Source organism: Lepus europaeus, chromosome 6 (genome assembly GCF_033115175.1).
Source record: "Lepus europaeus isolate LE1 chromosome 6, mLepTim1.pri, whole genome shotgun sequence".
NCBI lineage: Eukaryota > Metazoa > Chordata > Mammalia > Lagomorpha > Leporidae > Lepus > Lepus europaeus.
In genome coordinates this window covers 95,081,476-95,102,937 of record NC_084832.1, presented here as the reverse complement: position 1 = coordinate 95,102,937, position 21,462 = coordinate 95,081,476, and the positions used below count along the sequence as shown (strand labels likewise).

The window sequence follows — 21,462 nt, the reverse complement described above, 5'->3', positions numbered from 1 at the left end:
TCACTCCCCAAATGGTCACAAAGACTTATCCGAAGCCAGGAGCCAGGAGCTTCTTCCCAGTCTCCCACGTGGGTGCAGGTGCAGGGACCCAAGGACTTGGACCATCATCCACTGCTTTCCCAGACACATCACCAGGGAGCTGGATTTGAAGTGGAGCAGCCAGGACTCAACCCAGAGCCCATACAGGATGCTGGCGCTGTAAGCCACGGCTCTAACCTGCAGCACCACAGCACTGGCTCCCAGTCTTCTTTTTTAAATACAAAAATAAGCACTGAAAGTGCTTGATTTGGGAATATTGCTTCTTCTCAAAAAGTTCATGAACCAATGTAGTGCCTGCTTAGTCAGCTCAGGCTGCCATAACAAAATGCCACAGACTGAGTGACTTAGAAAATTTGTTTTCTCACCATTCTGGAGGCTGGGAAGTCCAAGACCCAGGTACAGGCCAAGTCCGTTCCTGGTAACGCTGTCTTCCAGACTGCAGATGCTGCCTTCTCACTGTGCCAGCAAGTGGCAGAGAAATGAAGGTTTCTCTCTCCCTGTTCTAACAAGGACACAGTCCTATTAGGTCTCCACCCTTACAATTTCATTAGACCCTAATTACTTCTTATAAACTCTGTCTCCAGATACCATGACGTCGGGATTATGAATTTCTGGGAGTATGGGGGCAAGTGCACCTGACACAGTTCAGTCCATAAAGATGCCTGAACTCTTCCCAATGTACCCAGATATTCTAGGTTTAACTTATTTCCTGTAGACAGCATTAGTTGTATCCTTTCTTATAAAATTCTTATAGAACTTTTTACTTCATGGTGGCTCAAAGAAATTTTTCTTTTTTTTATTTTTCACAGGCAGAGTGGACAGTGAGAGAGACAGAGAGAAAGGTCTTCCTTTGCCGTTGGTTCACCCTCCAATGGCCGCCGCGGCCGGCGCGCTGCGGCCGGCGCACCGTGCCGATCCGATGGCAGGAGCCAGGTGGTTCTCCTGGTCTCCCATGGGGTGCAGGGCCCAAGGACTTGGGCCATCCTCCACTGCACTCCCTGGCCACAGCAGAAAGCTGGCCTGGAAGAGGGGCAACCGGGACAGAATCCGGCGCCCTGACCGGGACTAGAACCCAGTGTGCCAGCGCCGCAAGGCAGAGGATTAGCCTGTTGAGCCACAGCGCTGGCCTCAAAAAAATTTTTCTTAAATTTAACCTTATACGTTGTTTCCTTATAGACACAAAATCGAATGAAGCTGATGGCCGACAACTATGAGGATGACCACTTCAAATCCTCCCATTCCAATCAAACAAATCATAAACCCTCCCCGGACCAGGTAAGACTGCTCTTGAGTGACATATAAAAACAGTGAACTTCTTTTTGTGATGTATTTTGGACTAGTGTATTGCAAATTCTAGGTTTATGAATTAGAAGAAATAAAAGCTAAAACATTAATTCTGTTCCTGAAAACTCTTTGATTCTTTTTGTTTAAAATGCAAACTCAATTTCTGGATAGGAAGTTGGAGATTCTGAATATTTTTAGAGCAGATTCTTGAAAGGTTTGAAAACAATAAAGAATCCTTGAATTGGGTTGAGGGAGAAAAAAATAACCTCATTGATACATACTAACTTGTATCTGTCCTGCTTTTCTTGTCCAATAAGCAGTGTCTTGTTAGAAAAACAGGACTCGCTGCTTGAGAGCTCAGTGAGGTACAGCTCACTGTAGAAGTTCCTTCTATTTGATTGCAAATTATGAAATCTCTCCAAATCACCCATTACAGTGAAGACTGAAACTTAGTTTCTTTGCTCCATTTCTTTGTGGATCCCTCCAGCATGTCATTCTCCAGGAAAATTATTGCCTCCAACTTCTCATTGTTGCAAAAGCAACATTGATGAGTCTGAAGGGAACCATATTCAATTCCAGTTTTTGGAAGAAGGGAAGTCTCCCAAGATCTTGAAAGTGATAGATGAAGGAGAATGGTGAACAGATTACCTCATAACCCATTGCCAAAGTCAGATTTCAACATCTCCATCACACCCAGTCTTAAAATATATAGCTAAGGGAGAAAAATAATAGTCAAGTAATTACATCCATATGACTGCAGCGTCCAGGAAAGCTCTCCTCCTAGGCATGTCTACTAACTGTCATCGTCTTAGGAGAAGCAGCAGAAGTACTACAGAGGAAAGTAGCATTGAATTCCAAATTGCTGTTATTTCTAAGGTTCAGAAGATACAGCCCTGTGTATGCACATTTTAAATGTCTGATGACATTTAAAAGCCAATTGAGGCAAACCTTCTATTTTAGAGGAAGGACGATACTAGTCTTAAATATGGCAAAATGGAGAGCTGTCTGCCTGGTGTCAGCAGGAGTTCCCTGCCAGGAAATCACTTTGCTTTCTCTGCCTGCTTCCTGGTACCTGGAATTAAATGTAGGTCAGAATTTGTAAGATACATGTTAGATCCTTTCCTTGAAACAGGTTTCAATCATAGAGGGAATTGGATGCTTGGAGTCTGGGTGAGACAAACAGAGATGGGAAATTAAAGAAGAGGGAAACATAAAGAAAAGCCCCCGACTTGATCGTGTGGCCCAGGTCCAGCCGGTAATAGAGATGATGTCTTGGGAAGAGGGGAAGAGAAGTGTAGCGAGACACGAATTACTCATGTTGATAATGTTGGGCTTTAGAATCTAACACAAGGAGACTTAGAGATCTTTTCTGCTATATTATGCTAATGGCCTTGTCTTCAGTACTAACCAACTCTTTTTCATTCCCATGCTGCTCTGGGGCATTGCTCCCTTTGTCGTCTCCCATAGGATGAGGAGGAGGGTATATGGGCATAGCCACTCAGATGCTCTTAGTTCAGCCATTTTGTTCAGAACGGTGAGAAACGGCTTTCCTTCACTACAGAAATGATTGTCGTTTGTTTCCATGTGTCCTTTTACACAATCACTCTCACGTCTTGTTCTCTGTGATTCATGAATTCCCGTGGCGTGCTGTTTTCTCATCTGCACATTATTCCTGCGTGCATTGCTGTGCTTCTGACATAGTGGGGCTCGGATTTGGGGCTGCTTATTTTCCCTTGTGTGTTAATAGTCACTTTTGTAATTGCTTTTTGTACATTTTGGGGAGAACTTCCAGGGCATGTAACTACATTTCTCCCGTTGTGATGTTGTTGATAAATTGGCCCATCTGGGGTGACCTTACAGTGTCCTGGTAAGGTTGGAAGAACCTTACATCAAGGTGGCAGCAGGAAACCGATCAAGTACTCTGCTGTTAGCCTAGGGTTAAGGTGTACTTTGTATGCTGATTAATTGTAAATACATGGTCTGTTTAAAAAAAAAAAAAATGTACTATGAACAAAAAACTCCCTTTGTTTCTCTCTGAGGAAGTGTTCTGCTTTCCCAGGGTCAGTACCAAGGATGTCTACCTAGGACATCCCCTAGGGCTTTGACATATCTCCCAAACTATCCCTAAAAATAAAGAGGGACAAGGAAGTAAAGAGAAATTTTTCTTTAGAAGTGGTCTAAAGAATTCTTTCCGCCTCTTCTCATGGACGGCTGCTGTGTTATGCAGTTGCCAGGACACTGTCTAGAGTCTCCTGTGCAGGCCAGTGGGCTGGAACGTACAGGCCAGCTGTGGCAGTATCTCCCTTTGGTCTGATGCCCTTGAGGTTTGACTGAAGAAACCCTTTACTTGGAGGAAGTAGTTGTTATGGTTAATAAGTTCACACGTACTGGTGGCGTTGCACTCCCTGGATTCACCGCCCTGCTTTTAGTGATCTCACTCTCGTGGAGTCAGTTCTCTCAGAAATGTCTGTGTCTTGGTGTTAAACTGCTTAAAATGATGAGGACACGTGTAGACTTCTTACTGTCGAACACAGCCGAGAAGGATGAAGAGGTAAGTTGTATGAAGGGGCATCACTGTGGGATGGGAAGCTTTCCAAATGTCATTATCCTAAATGTGTGGGGGAAGGTGAAATGAGCAGTATCAACGGAAGTTCATCATTGGCTTAGAATACTGCACACCAAGAGAATTGGAAACAAGTCTGGGTAACATCAGCAGGTGACTGAAAAAATGAACAAATATCACATATACTTGTCCTTGTAATCTCTATTTTCCTTTCCTTTTTATCATAATAGAATAACTCCTAGCAGGAGCTCAAATGCTATTGATTTTTCATTTTTCCAATTACTCTACTATTGAGCTTACTGTAACCACAATTACCTGGACATAGCTGGAGTTTCTGTTATATAATGTGTCAAGCTTCTAAAATGTGCTATGACATAAGGATTTTTACCTAAAGAAATGCTTGAGTGACCCCTAAAACCCTGCAGAAATGTTGACTTGCTACCAGTTTCCTTCACTTATTTCCTTGCTAATTCCACAGAGAACAGGTTTTGAGATTTGTGAAATTGATAGTTTCCTTAAGAACATGTTTCACATCTAAGATATCTGGTAAGATACCACTAGATACTGGCAAAGTATGAGGCTTAAGAGATAGTACTCAGATGAGAGAATCGTGCGAGTATGGGCTTTTGGAGTTAGGCCATTTATGAGAAGTGAGAAGTGATAATGAAACATAATGGTTAAGAGTGTCAACTGGGGCACAGAAGATCTGTGTTTGGATCCTTCGTTGTGGGTTTGGACAAGGTATGTAAACTCTCTGTGCTTTGATTTCTTGGTCTTTAAGATGAAGGTTGCCGTGAGAGGTAGATGAGTTGTGAGACAAGTGGATTCTGCAGCTGTACTACGTGGTTTTGAACCCAGACTCCTACACCTGCTCTACGCCCTTGGGAGAATAACTTAAATTATCTGAACCTCAGTTTCTTTTTTTTTAAATTCATTTATTTTTTAAAATTTTATTCAAGTTATACACATTTTCTGTATTTCCTATGTACAGATTCAGGAACATAATGTTCCTTCCCCCAACCCTCCCTCCCACCCATGCTCCCAGAACCTCTATTTCTTTATCTATAAAAATGGGTTTATCAGTAGTTATATGGTAAATCAGTTAAATAAATTTCTATATGGTAATGTATTTAAATTGTATTAGGTCTGAGTGCCACCAAGTCTTATCATGTGGCTGTCTTGGTCTGCCTGGGCTTCTGTTATAAACATCCTAGACTGAATGGCTGAAACAGCAGACTGACTTCTCACAGTTCTGGAGGCTGGAAGTCTGGGATCAGGATGTCAGCATTGTCAGGTTGTTCGTGAGGGCCCTCTGCCTGGGCTGCAGATGACCGGCCTCTCTCCAGTAGAGAGAAAGCAAGCTCATGTCTCTTCTTGTACAGGCACTAATTCCATCATGAGGGCTTCACCCTCATGGCCTATAGAATCTCCTGAGGCCCCATCTCCAAACACCATCACTTTGGACATTAGGTTTTCAACATGAATTTCTGAGAGACACAGACATTCTGCATAGCAATTATTGCCGACTCATAGAACCTCACACAGTGATGCAAAGCTGACAGTCTCAGGCAACCCCACAGGCATTGCAGGGCAAAGATTTCCTGTCTACGTTAATAACCATGTCCCTCTGTACCTGTTTACTTTAAACTGTTTCTGTTCCTCTTCCTCCTCCTTCCCTTACAAGTAGAATGCGGGCCCCAAGAGAACAAGAACTTTTTTTTCTTAAGATTTATTTATTATTTTGGAAGTCAGAATTACAGAGAGGGATCTTCCATCCGCAGGGCAATCCCCAGATGGCCTCAACAGCAGGGGGTGGGCCAGATCAAAGCCAGGAGCTTCATCTGGGTCTCCCACATGGGTGGCAGGGGCCAAAACACTTGGGCCATCTTCTGCTGCTTTTCCTAGGCCATTAGCAGGGACATGGATCAGAAGTGGAGCAACTGGGACTTGACTGGGCACCCATATGGGATGCTGGCTTTAACTGCTGCTCTATAGTGCCAGCCTTGAGACAGGAACCTTTTTTTTTTTCTAACACGATAAGGTTTATTTACAGAGTGAGAAGAATACACAGGCACATGAGGGAAGGAACTTCAATATACTTCATTTTGTATATGCTTAGTGAAAAGGTACTTTTAAAAGTTTGTGGAAGGAGCCGGTGCTGTGGCTCACTTGGTTAATCCTCCACCTGCGGCGCGGGCATCCCATTTGGATGCTGGGTTCTAGTCCCAGTTGCTCCTCTTCCGTCCAGCTCTCTACTGTGGCCCAGGAAGGCAGTGGAGGATGGCCCAAGTGCTTGGGCCCCTGCACCCACATAGGAGATCGGGAAGAAGCACCTGGCTCCTGGCTTTAGATCAGCACAGTGCCGGCCATGGCGGCCATTTGGGGAGTGAACCAACAGAAGGAAGACCTTTCTCTCTGTCTCTCTCTCTCACTGTCTATAATTCTACCTGTCAAATAAATTAAAAAAAAAAAGATTGTGGAAAGACACTTATTTGTTAAAAGACACTTTGGTGCAAAAATTTTGAAAACCAATGCACAATTCTTTTTTATAATACTCATTTTCCACAAACTCTTTGAAAACCCTAAATATATAGATTTCAAAAATTTTTGCACCAAAGTAAATTTATCTTTTAAATCCATTTTCCACAGACTTTCTGAAGTACCATATCATGTACAGAAAGCCCTAGGTATATATTCATGTACTTCTGAATTAATGAAAGTCAGAGAAGAAAATGATTAATTCAATTCAGGTCTCTGGTGTGTGTGGCAGGGACCCTATTACTTGAGTCATCACCTGTTACCTGCCAGTGAGCTCATTGGCAGGAAGCTGGAATTGGGAACAGAGCCAGGCCTTGAACTGCTAGCATCAATGTCTTAACTGCTGGGCCAATTACCTACCCCTGTTATTAGCTTTAATATCAGCATTATTAGTATAGAAAGGAAGATTAGAATGAAGATACAGAAAATGTGTCTAGAAATGAAAGAACTTTAGAGAAATGTTGCAGATTTAAAGGAAAATCATAATGAAGTCCTAGTGTCTGGTTCCTGTAATTTCATGCTAAATAAAATGGAATTAAATATAATTCAGAGGGGCATTGTGGCGCAGTGGGTTAATACGCAATGCTAGCCCTAGCACAACATTTTGACTGTAAAGTTGTTTTCCCTAACAGGCACAGTATTAAGATCAGCTATCATTTTTCTGGCCCTAATGCTGTGTGCTATTACATTCCTCAAGGTTTAATTTATCTATCTCTCTAATCTATAACTGTAGATATATAGATATTTGAAAGGCAGTATAACAGAGAGGGAAGGACATACACATATACACACAGAGAGACAGACAGAGACAGCGCGTCTTCTACTGGTTCACTCCCAGATCTTCTACTGGTTCGCTCCCACATGGCTACAACAGTCAGGGCTGGACCAGACTGAAGCCAGGAGCCTGGATCTCCAACAAGGGTGTCAGGACCCCAACTATTTGAATCGTCATTTACTGCTTTCCCAGTCACGTTAGCAGGGAGTTAGATCGGAAGCAGAGCAGCTGGGACATAACCTGTCACTCCAGTATATGATGCTAGTGTCAAAAGTGGTGGCCTAACCTGCTGCATCACATCTGCCCTCCATTTTTATTTCTTTTTTCCCCTCTTACTTTTTTTTCTTTTTAAGATTTATTTACTTGAAAGTCAGAGTTACAGACAGAGAGATTGATCTTCCATCCACTGGTTACTCCCCAGATGGCTGCAACAGCCAGAACTGGGCCAGGCAAAAGCCAGGAGCTTCATCTGGGTCTCCCATGTGGATAGCATTGGGCCATTTTCCACTGCTTTTTCTAGGCTATTAATAGGGAGCTGAATCAGAAGTGGAGCAGCTGGACATGAACTGGCATCCACATGGAATGCCAGCATTTCAGGTGGTGGCTTTACCCACTATGCCACAGTGCCAGCCCTCCTTTTTTTTTTTTTTTTTTTTTTTTACAGGCAGAGTGGACAGTCAGAGAGAGACAGAGAGAAAGGTCTTCCTTTTTGCCGTTGGCCTGCACACCGCGCTGATCCGATGGCAGGAGCCAGGTGCTCATCCTGGTCTCCCATGGGATGCAGGGCCCAAGGACTTGGGCCATCCTCCACTGCACTCCCTGGCCACAGCAGAGAGCTGGCCTGGAAGAGGGGCAACCGGGACAGGATCGGTGCCCCGACCGGGGCTAGAACCCGGTGTGCCGGCGCCGCAAGGCGGAGGATTAGCCTAGTGAGCCGTGGTGCCGGCCCAGCCCTCCATTTTTAACATGAATTATCTAGGGAAGATATAGACTCCTGTTTAGTACAGTAGAGAAAGAACTGAATGAAGATCAGATACTTCAAGGTATTAATCTACTGAAACTTTAGTTTATTCATCTCTTAAATGGGTGTAGTGATAACTGTCTTAATTTTCTTTGAAGTGCTGACATAAGGAATGTGAAAGTAGTTTGTAACTCTATGGTTAGCTATATAAATATGCTAACCTGCTTATGGCCAACATTGACTTCTGCATAGTTCTTTTTGTGGAATCTGAAGTCTAACACAGGGAGTCTTGCTTTTAGAACATTCTATGTAGGGTAAAAGAGAGGAATTTGATGTAAGTAGTGTATCATTTACATGAAAGACACTAAAGTTCTGTTTTTAGGGATTTTCTCTCTTCCTAAACACTGACATTTTCTAGAACCCAAATGCTTGCAGATAACTTGCAGAAATTCCCAGAATTCTGGGATCATTGCTATAGGCTCCAGCTTACAGCAAACTTTAGACTACAACTCTGTTCGGGGCTTTATGGGCCACAGTCTGTAGTCCATGTGCGATATAGGAATACATACTAGCCCTGATTTGAAAACTCTTTCAGCATTATCATAAGAATGGAATGCTGCTTTTAATCATGTTATAATCATATCTAAAATATTTCACCCCAGTTTGCTTTGTACCATGTTCTGTCTTTGTTCCTCTAAATTTGATTTCCCATTCCTTTTTTCTTCATAATTTAGAGTGGTTTGTGATTGGTTTGATTCTGTCTTCCACTTTGTTCTTACAAAGCGTCTTTCTCCTATACAGGTGTCACAACTGTTGGTTCCCTTCAGCACGGCTGCCTCTGCCCTTCCAGTGGCCACTAGGATATTTAGGCCCCTGTGTTTAGGCAAGCACAGCACAGGGCTATTTCAGGCAAACTTACATATTCACATCCTGCTGGGATTTCCCTGATGAGTGACCACCACGTGGAAGTACTTCAGATCTCCATTTGCCCCTTCTTTTTCTTTAGTCACAGAGCCTCCCAGAAATGGATGGATGTTGTAATAGAGACAGACCCCATTCCATTTTTCCATTCCAGTAGCAGACAACAAGGGAATCAGCCTCAGGATATCTGCGTGTCCTGTGCAGGTTACTGTCTGGAGGCCGATGTGCCCCAGAGCATACCAGAGCTTTCACATAGAGAAGTTGGTATCAGAGGGGGAGAGGATGAGTTGTGTCACCTATTTGGAAAATAGAAAAGAAAAAGAATTGCCCACAGTCCCCAGGTCCTGATGCAACCTCAGTTAATATTTTGATGTTTCACAGTTGGTGGTACTGTCTTTTTTTTTCAAGTTTCAGAGTTACATGCTAAATCTCTTTTTTTAAAGATTTATTTATTTATTTGAAAGTCAGAGTTACACAGAGAGAGGTGAAGAGAGGAGAGGAGAGGAGAGGAGAGGAGAGGAGAGGAGAGGAGAGGAGAGGAGAGGAGAGGGGAGGGGAGAGAGAGAGAGAGAGAGAGAGAGAGAGAGAGAGAGGTCTTCCATCTGATGGTTCACTCCCCAGTTGGCTGCAATGGCTGGAGATGTGCCAATCCGAAGCCATGAGCCAGGAGCTTCTTCCAGGTCTCCCATGTGGGCGCAGAGGCCCAAAGATTTGGGCCATCTTCTACTGCTTTCCCAGGCCATAGCACAGAGCTGGATCGGAAGTGGAGCAGCTGGGTCTCGAACCAGCACCCATATGGGATGCTGGCGCTTCAGTCCGGGCCATTAACCCACTGCGCCACAGCGCGGCCCCCAGTGGTACTGTCTTGTATGCAGTGTTGGTCATAATTGTGATACATGCACAATCATTCACCTACAAGTTTCTACCTTGCAAATATATTTTCTTTTGCTTCTCCTGCAAGGCTGTTTTCTTGTTTTTAGGGCATTTTAGCTTGGTAGTAAAGAATATGCTTTGCCTTTTTACCTAGTTTGAATCCTGCTCGGTAACTAGGTGACTTCCCACAATCACATAACCTCTCCTCTTAAACATCAGCATCCTCATTTGAAAGATGACAATAATAAAATTTGCATGGCCTGGCGTTGCAGCACAGTGGATTAAGCCTCTGCCTGCCACACCGGCATCTCATATGGGCACCAGTTCAAGTCCTGGCTGCTCCACTTCTGACCCAGCTCCCTGTTGATGTACCTGAGAAAACAGCTGAAAACAGCCCAAGTGCTGCCACTCAAGTGGAAACAAGGATGGAGCTCCTGGCTCCTGGCTTCAGCTTGGCCCAGCCCCAACGACTGTGATCATTTTGGGAGTGAACCAGCGAATGGAAGACATCTCTCCCTCCCTCTCTGTAATCCTGTCTTCAAATAAATAAGTAAATCTAAAAAAAAAAAAAAAAAAAAAACTTATCAAAGGTTACTGTGAAGAGTAAATGTATTCAGTGCACTTAGCCTTTGCCTGACACACATGTGTGCTCAATAAATGACAGAACCAGTAGATGATGGTGGTAATACACCCCTAGAATATTTTTCAAGCCTACTGCTGTTGGTGTTTACTTCATAGATTTCACCTCTCTCCACATATAATAACATTCCTCTAATTGCACAAGAAACCCACATTGCTAGTATTTAACTTTTCCTACAGTAAGAGATAATCACAAAGATATTAGTCTTCTTTTCTGAATTACGTTTGATTCCTTAATGATTCAGCTAATACTGCCTCCCCAAGATACTAAGAGGAATGGTGGGCTAGCCAGACATCGAGTCCAAGCTAAAACCTCTAAGAAGTACCCCATCATGGCAAGTGGGTGTTTTTCCTCCTGTAGCTTTCTGACCTGAAGATGATTTTCAGAAAAAAGCAGAAGCTACTGCTTCTACCCTGTGGTTCTAAGTCATTCTGGGAAGGCTTAGTGATTACTTGAACTCCAAGGTCAGAGGCAGAAGTTGTAGGTAATTTGGGTTTGGGAACCTTTCTGTTAATATATTTGTTAAGTCCTTACTTTTGTAGTGTTCCACAGGTGTATCCTGCACTTTTGTGGCTTCTGCCGAGTGGTTTAAGGTGACATGGTCCTGTGCCTCACTTGATTTATTTCTTAGACTGAAAATTACATCATATTTTAAGGATCTCTGAGACAAGTACTCTCAGATCCATAAATTCATATCTTTTTTAACTTTTATTTAATGAATATAAATTTCCAGTGTACAGCTTATGGATTACAATGGCTTCCCCCCCCCCATAACTTCCCTCCCACCCGCAACCCTCCCCTCTCCCGCTCCCTTTCCCCTTCCATTTGCATCAAGATTCATTTTCAATTCTCTTTATATACAGAAGATCAATTTAGTATAAAGATTTCAACAGTTTGCACCCACATAGAAACACAAAGTGAAACATACTGTTTGAGTACTAGTTATAGCATTAAATCACAATGGACAGCACATTAAGGACAGAGATCCCACATGAGGAGCAAGTGCACAGTGGCTCCTGTTGTTCACCCAACAAATTGACACTCTAGTTTATGGCGCCAGTAACCATCCTAGGCTGTCGTCATGAGTTGCCAAGGCTATGGAAGCCTTCCAAGTTTGCCGACTCTGATCATATTTAGACAAGGTCATAAAAGACAGGGTGAGGATAGTAACCAATGATCCTAAGAGTGGCATTTACCAGGTTTGAACAATTATACAGCATTAAGTGGGGAAGAGGACCATCAGTACACACAGGTTGGGAGTAGAGCCATTGGTGGTAGAGTAGAGGTTATGATTACAAAGGAATGAGGCCCAAGTGCACTAGACAGGGCCTAGAACAAAGGACAGAGTCATTATTAGAGGAGCTAAGAAAGGTGCTGTCTAAGCTACAATTAAGTTTTCTGATTGAGAGGCAAATAGAACCTGATAGAAGGGACTTGATAATAATCTGGTGGGCTTTAGGCCTTGTAAATTCAGAGGCCCAGACCTATCTATCTCTTCACATGGGGTATATCCTAAGGGAGGTGTGAACCTCCTAGGGGAAGGCACTCTGTTGACTTTCATTACTTGGCTGGGCTGGGAGGAGAGCTGGCCAGGTAAAGGCAGGGGGCATCTCTAACAAGAAATGTACAGTTCTGCCTGCAATGTTGCTGACCCTACTTGACCATCCCCTCAGCTGCAGTGGTCACTTTGGAAGTTGGGCTGAGTGAAGGGCTTTTCAGCTTAGAGCCAATAAGATCTGTGGCTCTGACCTGGGCATCCTTCGACTCCAGGGCAGGTCCATTTCCAGTGATCCAACTCTTGGCAGAGCTGCCAGGGCTCTTCACAAGCTGACTTCTGCTGAAGCCCAGGCTTACCACATTGAAAGCCACTGCAGTGGACTGGCCTGTTGGGTCTCCTTGAGGGCAGATCACTGTACAGATCAGCCATTAATAGGCCTGCCACCCATTGCTTCTGATGCCTCGCTTTCTTTTCCTCCTGGTTTGTGTTAAAGCAGACCAGAGGATGCAAGTCAAGGGAGTGCCCGTGTCCCATCTCTAATCTTCGGTGGCCTGAACTACAAGTCTATAGTCACAGGCATGTTCTGTAGTAGTTTTTCTAAGGTAGACAATGCCCATGAGGAAAATTATATTCTCACTTTAAAACTTGCTTTCCCTTTGGTCTGAAAGGGAGGTTTTTTCTACTTACTGTATACTTCGCTGATGGCGAAGTGAATCTAGCTATGAGATTATTATTTAAGTTCTTATTTTGGCTATGCTATTGCAGAAAAATGTTAGCCATCTCTTTTATAAGGTCTAAAGATTAAATTGTGCATCCTACAGATTCCTTCATAATAGAATTAGTTTCCTACCTTGAAGAGAATAGAGAAATGAAAGAACAAGTTGGGCTTAGAATAGAGAAATGAGGAAGCAAGTCCTAGATCGCTTGCTGACAATAGCAATATCACATGAATACTTAGCAAACCGTTTCAACCATTAGATAACAACTTAAGAAAACATTTACCAGAAGGTCCAATGCCTTCTATAAATTTTAAGAATCATGTATTTGAAAACACCTCTTAAATATCTAACATGGTGTAGTTTGCTTAGCCAGTAAACTTAAGCACAACCATCTAAAATGTTTTTAGTTTCTTTCTACCAACAAGTCTAAAACATATGATACACAGATTCAGGTCACACAAATTAAAATGTATCTTTGATTGATTTTAGCAGCTTAAATTTATGGACAATCTTATCTATAAGCCATTTAAAATAGAACTCTTAATAAAATTTCCCCATGTGGACATACAATATGTACACACATATAATATAGCATAATAGACCAATATAGCAATTTTAATAATAGCTTTTAAAATCTTTAACTCTTTTTGTAGATTGCCAATTGATTTGAATTGCTTTTTGTTTTTAGTAACCTCAGTTAACCATACTTTCTCTCAGTTGGTCCTGTTAATACATTATTGGCTTCATCTGTTTACAGAGCCATCCCAAAGTACTGAATACAATACAAGTGGCTGGAAAAAGTCCATAGGAACCTATAGGAGGACAGCTAAACACAGAACCAACAATGCTTTAGTTTTATGAGCAGCAGATCATATATAACTGTGGATGACAAAAGACTTTAAGTCGCCATGTTTAAAATTATAAACTCATCAACCAACAAGAGGCACTTGCTTACTTCACAGTATTTTTGAAAGCACCTGTAGGATTTTACAAGTATTTAACCCTTTAAGCCTCTGGGGCTTTCTCATTAAGATAACTATCATGTCTAGTAACACAAGATCATTAGACTTTTTAATTCTCAAACATTTGTATTAATAGCATTTTCCATTATAGAAACTTAAAGTCTGGTACCACATCACATCTTGACAGTACTTCTAATATACTCCAAATAGACTGATTAGTTGGTGTCTCTATAAGATGAGAGACATAGGTCCTTCGATTTTTTCAGTTGGGCCCAAACTGGAAAAACCAAAGTCCAGGATTTACTGGAAATTTTAGAGACCAGATTGTTTGAAACTTTGATTTTTTGAATGCCTGTCATGAATGCCAAGAAGGCTCAAAATCCAAAATATCTGGTTGAAATAAGATTTCTTAAAATCATGACATAACATAGACCAAATTTGATCATTGTTACAAGGTGATTATTCAAATTTTTGAAAAAAGCACATATTTAAATAACCCATAGCTCTTAATAAAAATTCAGCTGTTTTTGAACAATTAGAATTTAACAGACATCAAGAGAACATACTAGATTACTTTAACACATTGCTTTAACAGCGCATCAGAGTTTAATTCTATGTCAAAGAGAAATTGAGCTTCCTGTGATCTTTTGCTGTGAGGTTTCCTTCCTTTACCTTCTTTCATATTGGTGACCATGTTTCTGTGTTTCTGTGTGTAACACATCTTTAAGCATCTTTTGCAGGGCAGGATGAGTGGCAACAAATTCTTTCAGTTTCTGTTTGCTATGAAAAGTCTTAATTTCACCTTCATTCACAAATGAGAGCTTTGCAGGATATAGTATTCTGGGCTGGCAGTTTTTCTCTCTTAGTACCTGGGCTATGTCTCGCCATTCCCTTCTAGCTTGTAGGGTTTCTGATGAGAAGTCTGCTGTGAGTCTAATTGGAGATCCTCTAAGAGTGATCTGACGTTTCTCTCTTGCACCTTTTAGGATCTTTTCTTTATGTTTCACTGTGGTGAGTTTGATTACAACATGTCGTGGTGAGGATCTCTTTTGGTCATGTTTATTAGGGTTTCTATAAGCTTCCTGTACTAAGATGCCTCTGTCCTTCTCCAAACCTGGGAAATTTTCTGCTAGTATCTCACTGAAAATGCCTTCTAATCCTTTCTCCCTCTCCATGCCTTCAGGAACTCCTAGAACCCGAATGTTTGGTTTTTTAATAGTATCCTGTAGATTCCCGACAATATTTTTTAGATTTCTAATTTCTTCTTCTTTTCTTTGCTTTGCCTGTTTCCTTTCCTGTTCTCTGTCTTCTAAGTCTGATATTCTCTCTTCTGCTTCGCCCATTCTGTTTTTAAGGCTCTCTAATGTGTTTGTCATTTGATCTATTGAACTCTTCATTTCATTATGATTTCTAGTCACTATCAGAGTTTCTTGTTCCACTAGTTGTTTCATTTCATTTTGATTCCTCCTTAATATTTCACTTTCACGAGAGAGATTTTCTATCTTGTCCATGAAGGATTTCTGTAGTTCAAGAATTTGTTTTTGAGAACTTCTTAATGTTCTTATCAATTTTTTGAGATCCGCTTCTTGCATTTCTTCGATCTCATCATCTTCATAATCTTGAATTGGGGTGTCTTTTTCATTTGGGGGAGTCATAGTTTCTTCCTTGTTCTTGTTAGCTTGGTTTTTGCGTTTGTTGTTTGGCATGTTGGAGATATTTGGTTTCTTCACTGTGGTGTTTTTTCTTGTTACACTATGGCTCTATATTAAGTGGACTGTCTGCTTTCAGTGGAGCCTTAGAGGCTTGAGATGAGTGTGGACTGAGAGCTGTGTTTGGTTCCTCAGGGTTGAGGGTGTGTCAAAGATGACACTCCCAGGTTAGGTGTGGTAAATCTCTCTTTCTTTTTTTGATTTAAAAGGGAAGTAATTTCGCACAGCTGAATGTAATTGGAGGTAGTTAGCAGGCAAATGATATACCCACAGGAGCCAGAGATCGGAAGCTCTTTCCCAAGGACCACACAGGGAATCTGTGCTGCCCTCAGTGTGGGCTCCAATTCTCCTGCAATCTCCCACTGGGTTGCCAAGTTAGATGCTAATCTCCTGTTATTTCACCCCTCCCCACAGAGTCAGGTTTTTCTGCTAGGCTCAGGGCTGGTGCAGACCTGAGGTCGCCCTGCTTATGACTTATGTCCAAAATGGCGCCTGCTCTGTCTTGCTCGCCTTTGAGAGGTGAGCGGAGAGAGAGAAACTTGTGTCTGTATCGGTCACTTTTTTTTTTTTTTTTCCTCTCTCTCTTCTAGTTAGCCTGGTGAACTTTTCCCCACGGAGTTTCAAGCCTCGTTCCCTCTAGTCTCCTCTTTCCGCTTGCCTGCTGGTATCTTGGGCTATGGAGGTTTGGCTCACCTCGCGTTCCAGCGCTGGTGCGTTGAGTCTGCCGCTGGTGTCCCGAACTTGGGCTCCCACGCTCTCCACGCAGGTCCACTGTGAATCACTAGTTCCGAAAGAGTTTCCTCTGCTGTTTCATCCCCTACTCTTCCTTGACCCTGCAGTATCTCCACTTATATTAAACTTTCTCTCTCCCCGGACTAAGTGTGCTCCCTGCCTATTCCGCCATCTTGCCGCCTCCTTCCCATAAATTCATATCTTAATGATCATGAGCATTTGACTAATGAGTAAGGAGTGGTCTTCCTTTGGTTTGTAGTATTATTTGTAATTTAGACACAAAATATCCTAGGGGTTTGTACAAAGCAAACTTCTTCATGTCTTACTGTTTTTCAGGTAGGTGTCTGAAAATGTGAGGTTTCCTTAGGCTCGATAAATATTTACTCAATGAAAAAATTAGTGAGTTTTTGCCCTAAAAAAACTTGTACGTTTTTTATTTACTGTTTCATGCAATTGTACTAGTAGGTATCTTCATTTCTTTATTTATTATTTGAGAGACAGAGTGATATCTACCACCTACTGGTTCACTCCCCAGATGCCCACCACAGTTGAGGCTAGGCCTTGCCAAAGCCAGGAGCCAGGAACTCAGTCCAGGTCTGCCACATGGGTGACAGGGACTCGACTACTTGGGCATCACCAGCTGACACCTAGGGTGAGTACTAGCAAAAAGCTTGAATTGTGAACAAAGCTATTACTCAAACTCAGGCACTCCAATATGGGAGTGTCTTAACTGCTGGGCCAATGCCCACCCCTATTGTTAATCTTTTAGTTTCTCCCTGTACTATAACAGATTGTCCCACACCCTGACACCATTCGTGTGTCCCAAGCAGGTCCTTGCTCTAGTCAGTATCTAGCATATTTTCTAGAATATTTTATTATTAAGTTCATTACCCACCCCCACAGTTAACATATGATTGGACTCCTTCTTTTGGAAGAGAAGCCTAACATTTGCCTATTATATTTTTTATGTTTTGTTATTTTTTATTGGGTAGTGTTGTAGAGGATATGATTAGACTCACATTTGGTTCATGGTACTAAGTTCATTAACTTGTCCTCAACTCCCCACTAATTTGTTTCCTATACATTCTCTCTATCTTTAGGCTTGCTATCTGTTTTGGGTTAAAGGAATATTTTCTTGGACACAGAACTGCATCATCAGCCCAAACAAAAAAGCTGTTCTCCCTTGATGTGTCTTCCTTCTTCTTCCTGATCCTAGAATGACGAGGCTACAGCTTCCAGCTGGATTTCACAGGCAGCATTTCTGGGATAAATTAAATGAGCACACTTGATTGAGGTATAGCTGGACTGTATCACGAGCTTCCCATTATACTGGGAGATCAAAGCAGTGCACAAATAGAGGCTTAGACTATAAAATACTCAAAACAGATGACTTATTCTTTTTGGTGAAAATTCAGGTTTTAAGGCAAAACACTTGTTGGGAAGACTTCATTTCATTTCATTGAAAGATAAGCAACACTGAACATATACCACTGTTTCTTCCTAAATTTCAAGACTCGAATCACAGACTTTCTGTATGAGAAAGGGTTTGGCAAACCTAGAAAGGCTTTAAATTGTCTGGGTTTCTTTTCATGTGACCATGAAATAAGTTACTCACATTTTGCTTTTGGCATTCTAGATGTCAAATGAAAACATCTTAACTTTGGTCACATAGTCATTTTGTTGGTGGATCAGCATATAAAAATCTAGTGTTCATTATTGTTACATCCTCCAGAAATTGAACCAGGACGTTATCATCCCTGACTTCATGTTGTAACAGACTGGAAAACACATTCCCCACACTCCTTTATCACTTACATCTGGGTCCTCAAGTACGCGTAGAATAGTTCCATAAGTGTAGTTTGAAGTTTTTATTATTTTAGCTTGAAACTGACTGAAATGAGAAATATGTATTGACGTCTACCATGTCCCTGCACTGCACTAAGTTCATGGAAAAACATACATCTATTGCAAGACTATGACACATATACTAAACAGCTGATTTTCTCCAACAGAGAAAATTACGCAAGATGCAATAAGAAAATCCAGGTCTCTACAAGAGACTACAGGGCTCACAGAGGAGGTGACGTTTGAGATGCTCTTAAAGGAACAGCTGCCGCTTACCATGCCGATACAGTTTTAAACAAAGATATAACATTTGCAAAAGGTGTAGAAGCATAAACAAGGCAACTAATTTATTGTGCTCTTGGTAGTTGACTATAGATAGTGCTTAAGGTGTGTATTAATTATCTGTTACTACATAACACACTACCCCAAAACTTAATGGTAGAAAACAATAAACATTGTTCATTATTTCAGTGATTGCTATGGATCAAGAATTCAGGAGTGTGGGGCAGACATTTGGCCTAGCAGTTAAAACACCAGTTAGGACACCCACATCCCACAGTGGAGTGTCTAGGTTCAGTTCCTGCCTCTGGCTCCTGATTCCACCTTACTGCAAATGCCCACCCGGGGAGACAATAGTGATGACTCAAGTAATTGGGATATTGCCACCCATGTGGGAGACTTTATTTGAGTTTTCAGCTCCCAGCATCAGCCCAGCTCAATCCTAGCCAGCCACTGCAGTCATTTGGAAGGTTAGTTAGCAGATGGTTAGCTGGGTCTATCATGGGGTTGTCATCAAGGTATCATTTGGCACCATGCTTATCCAAAACCTTGATAGGGGATGCAGCTTAAGATGGCTCACCACAGTTCGGAAAGAATCACTGGTCTTCCTATTCTAGCATTTCCCCCTTCTGTCCAGCCTCTCAGATTACGATGGCCCACTAAGGTCTCATTGTACACCTCTGCTGACTGCACCAGCCTCCTGGCCTGTCTCCTTCCCTGTCTGATGCCCTGTGGTGATTTTAAATAAACCCAAAAAGGTTTTGACATTGCTTCTTTCAAAATATGGCATGTAAGGGGCAGGCCTTGTGCTGCAGTGAGGTGAGCCACTGCCTGGGTTGACATTGGCATGCATGGGGTAGAGGCCCGCCTCTGCCTGCCAGTACAGCTTCCTGTGAGTACACCTGGGAGGCAATGGAGGATGGCTGAAATACTTGGGTCCCTCATGCTCAATTGGACTTGCCCCAAATGGTAGAGTTAGAAACGTGCCAGGGGATTCCAGTTCAGTCCCATCAAGGTGGCATGTACCAATGCCATCTCACTAGTCCAAGTGATCAATTTCTGTTCACAATTGATCATAATGATAGGACTAAGAGTCAAAGGGATCACATAAACAAGACTAGTGTCTGCAAATACCAACTGATAGAATAAAAAAGGGAGAGAATGATCCAACATGGGAAGCGTGATACAGCAGACTCATAGAATGGCAGATGTCCTAAACAGCACTCTGGCCTCAGAATCAGCCCTTAAGACATTCGGATCCGGCTGAAGAGCCCATGAGAGTATTTCAGGCATGGAAAGCCAAGACACTGTGGGGAAAAAAAAAAAAAAGAAAGAAAAAAACCTAAATGAAAGATCTTTGTGAGTGAGATCCCAGTGGAAAGAACGGGCCATCAAAGAAGGAAGTTCTTTCTCTGAAGGGAGGAGAGAACTTCCACTTTGACTATGATCTTGTCTAAATATGATCAGAGTTGGTGAACTCAAAAGGCCTCCATAGCCTCGGCAACTCATGACAAGAGTCTAGGGTGATTACTGACGCCATAAACAAGAGTGTCAATTTGTTAAGTCAACAACAGGAGTCACTGTGTACTTATTCCTCATGTAGGATCTCTGTCCTAAATATGCTATACATTGTGATTTAATGCTATAACTAGTACTGTCTCTATATCTACCTATCTGTCTCTATATCTACCTATCTCTATATGTCTCTCCCTCTTCCTCTGTCACTTTGGCTTTCAAATAAATAAAAATGAACAAATGGACACGTTTTTGAAGTGGTACCTGAGCCGCTGTGTCCCGTTAACTGTTGGAGGGTCTTAGTGGTGCACATCTAAGGAACAGAATGTGGCAGAAGGAGTGGTGTGTAACTTCCTCCTTGCTGCTGTCTTTTGGATCATTTGTTTTGTGTGAAGCCAGCCACTTTGTTGTGGGGACACTTCAGGAGCTCAGTGGAGAATTCTGTGTGGTGAGAAACTGAAGGTTCTTAGCAGTGTAATTCCCGTGTGTCATCATTGGGTTTTTTTTTTTTTTTAAGATTTATTTATCTATCTATTTATTTATTTACTTATTTATTTGAAAAGCTGCATGATAGAGATCTTCCATTCTCTGATCCACCCCCCAAATTGCCCACAACAGCTCAAGCTGGGCCTCTTTAGTTCTTCCCCATGGGTAACAGGAACCCAAGCACTTGGTTCATCCTTTGCTGCCTCCCAGGCACATTTGCAGGTAACTGGTTCAGAAGCAGAGTAGCTGGGACTTGAACCAAGCACTCCCATAAGGATATGTAGCTCTCATAAGCAGCTTAACTTACTGTACCACGGGCCTGCCCCACAAAATATTCTTCTGATTTTTTTTTTTTTTTAGCCACTTCTGACAGATTCTACAAGAACAGACAGCAGTGCTGGACTTAGTCCGCAGACTGTAATTTGCCAGCTCCTGGTCTGTTGTAATGCCTTTCCATTTCTTCCTTGTGCTTCTCTTCACTAACCATCCACAGTGCTTAGTGAAGCCAGGCACAAACAGTGAGGCTGAAGTGTCCCCTGGGTTGGACTGTCAGGAAGAATTATCAGGGTGACTTGTGTTTTACGTGTACTCCAGCCTTCACAAGGAAAAGCGTTACCATTCCTGGGTACAGATGATGAAACAGATGCTTGAAAATAGTCGTGGTTGATCATCATGTAGGACTGTGTGGCAGACTCCTGGGTTGTTACAGCTGCATAAGGTACCCTGTTGCAGAGGAGCTTGATTCTAGGGCTCCTGGCTGGCAGGTAGCAGACCCTAGAATTAGGCCAGAAAGCGTCTCCAGAGCCTTGCTCTTCGACCCTGCACTGTGTGGCTCTTTAGCTCTGTGCTGCTTCTCAGCAGGGCTGTGATTCATAGGACACGACGCAAGTGATCCACGTCTGTCTCTGCCGAGGGTGGCCTCTGGTTTTAGTTTTTGTTTTTTTTAAAGAACTTTGTCACCACAGTCTCTGAAACTGGACACCCAGCCATTACCATGATGTCAGCAGCCGAGGGCCTTCATGCTTCTTCTAGTTGGTGTCTGAATGGGCCCTGTTTCTGGCCACAGTCACAGCAGGCACATGGCTTTCCCTGGTACTAAAGGACGGAGACGGCTGTGTCTGTG

The 21,462-nt window shown here is 42.4% G+C and overlaps 1 protein-coding gene across 6 annotated transcripts in view; it reads left to right on the top strand.

Annotated features, from left to right (window-relative positions):
* ERC1 (ELKS/RAB6-interacting/CAST family member 1) overlaps nucleotides 1-21,462 on the top strand; it is a 539,472-nt gene that overhangs the window by 445,162 nt on the left and 72,848 nt on the right. For all 6 annotated transcript variants that reach the window (XM_062194621.1, XM_062194626.1, XM_062194624.1 and 3 more), the window contains one exon: nucleotides 1,216-1,314. In XM_062194621.1, the coding sequence (XP_062050605.1) occupies nucleotides 1,216-1,314 (99 nt within the window). The remainder of the gene's footprint in view (nucleotides 1-1,215; nucleotides 1,315-21,462) is intronic.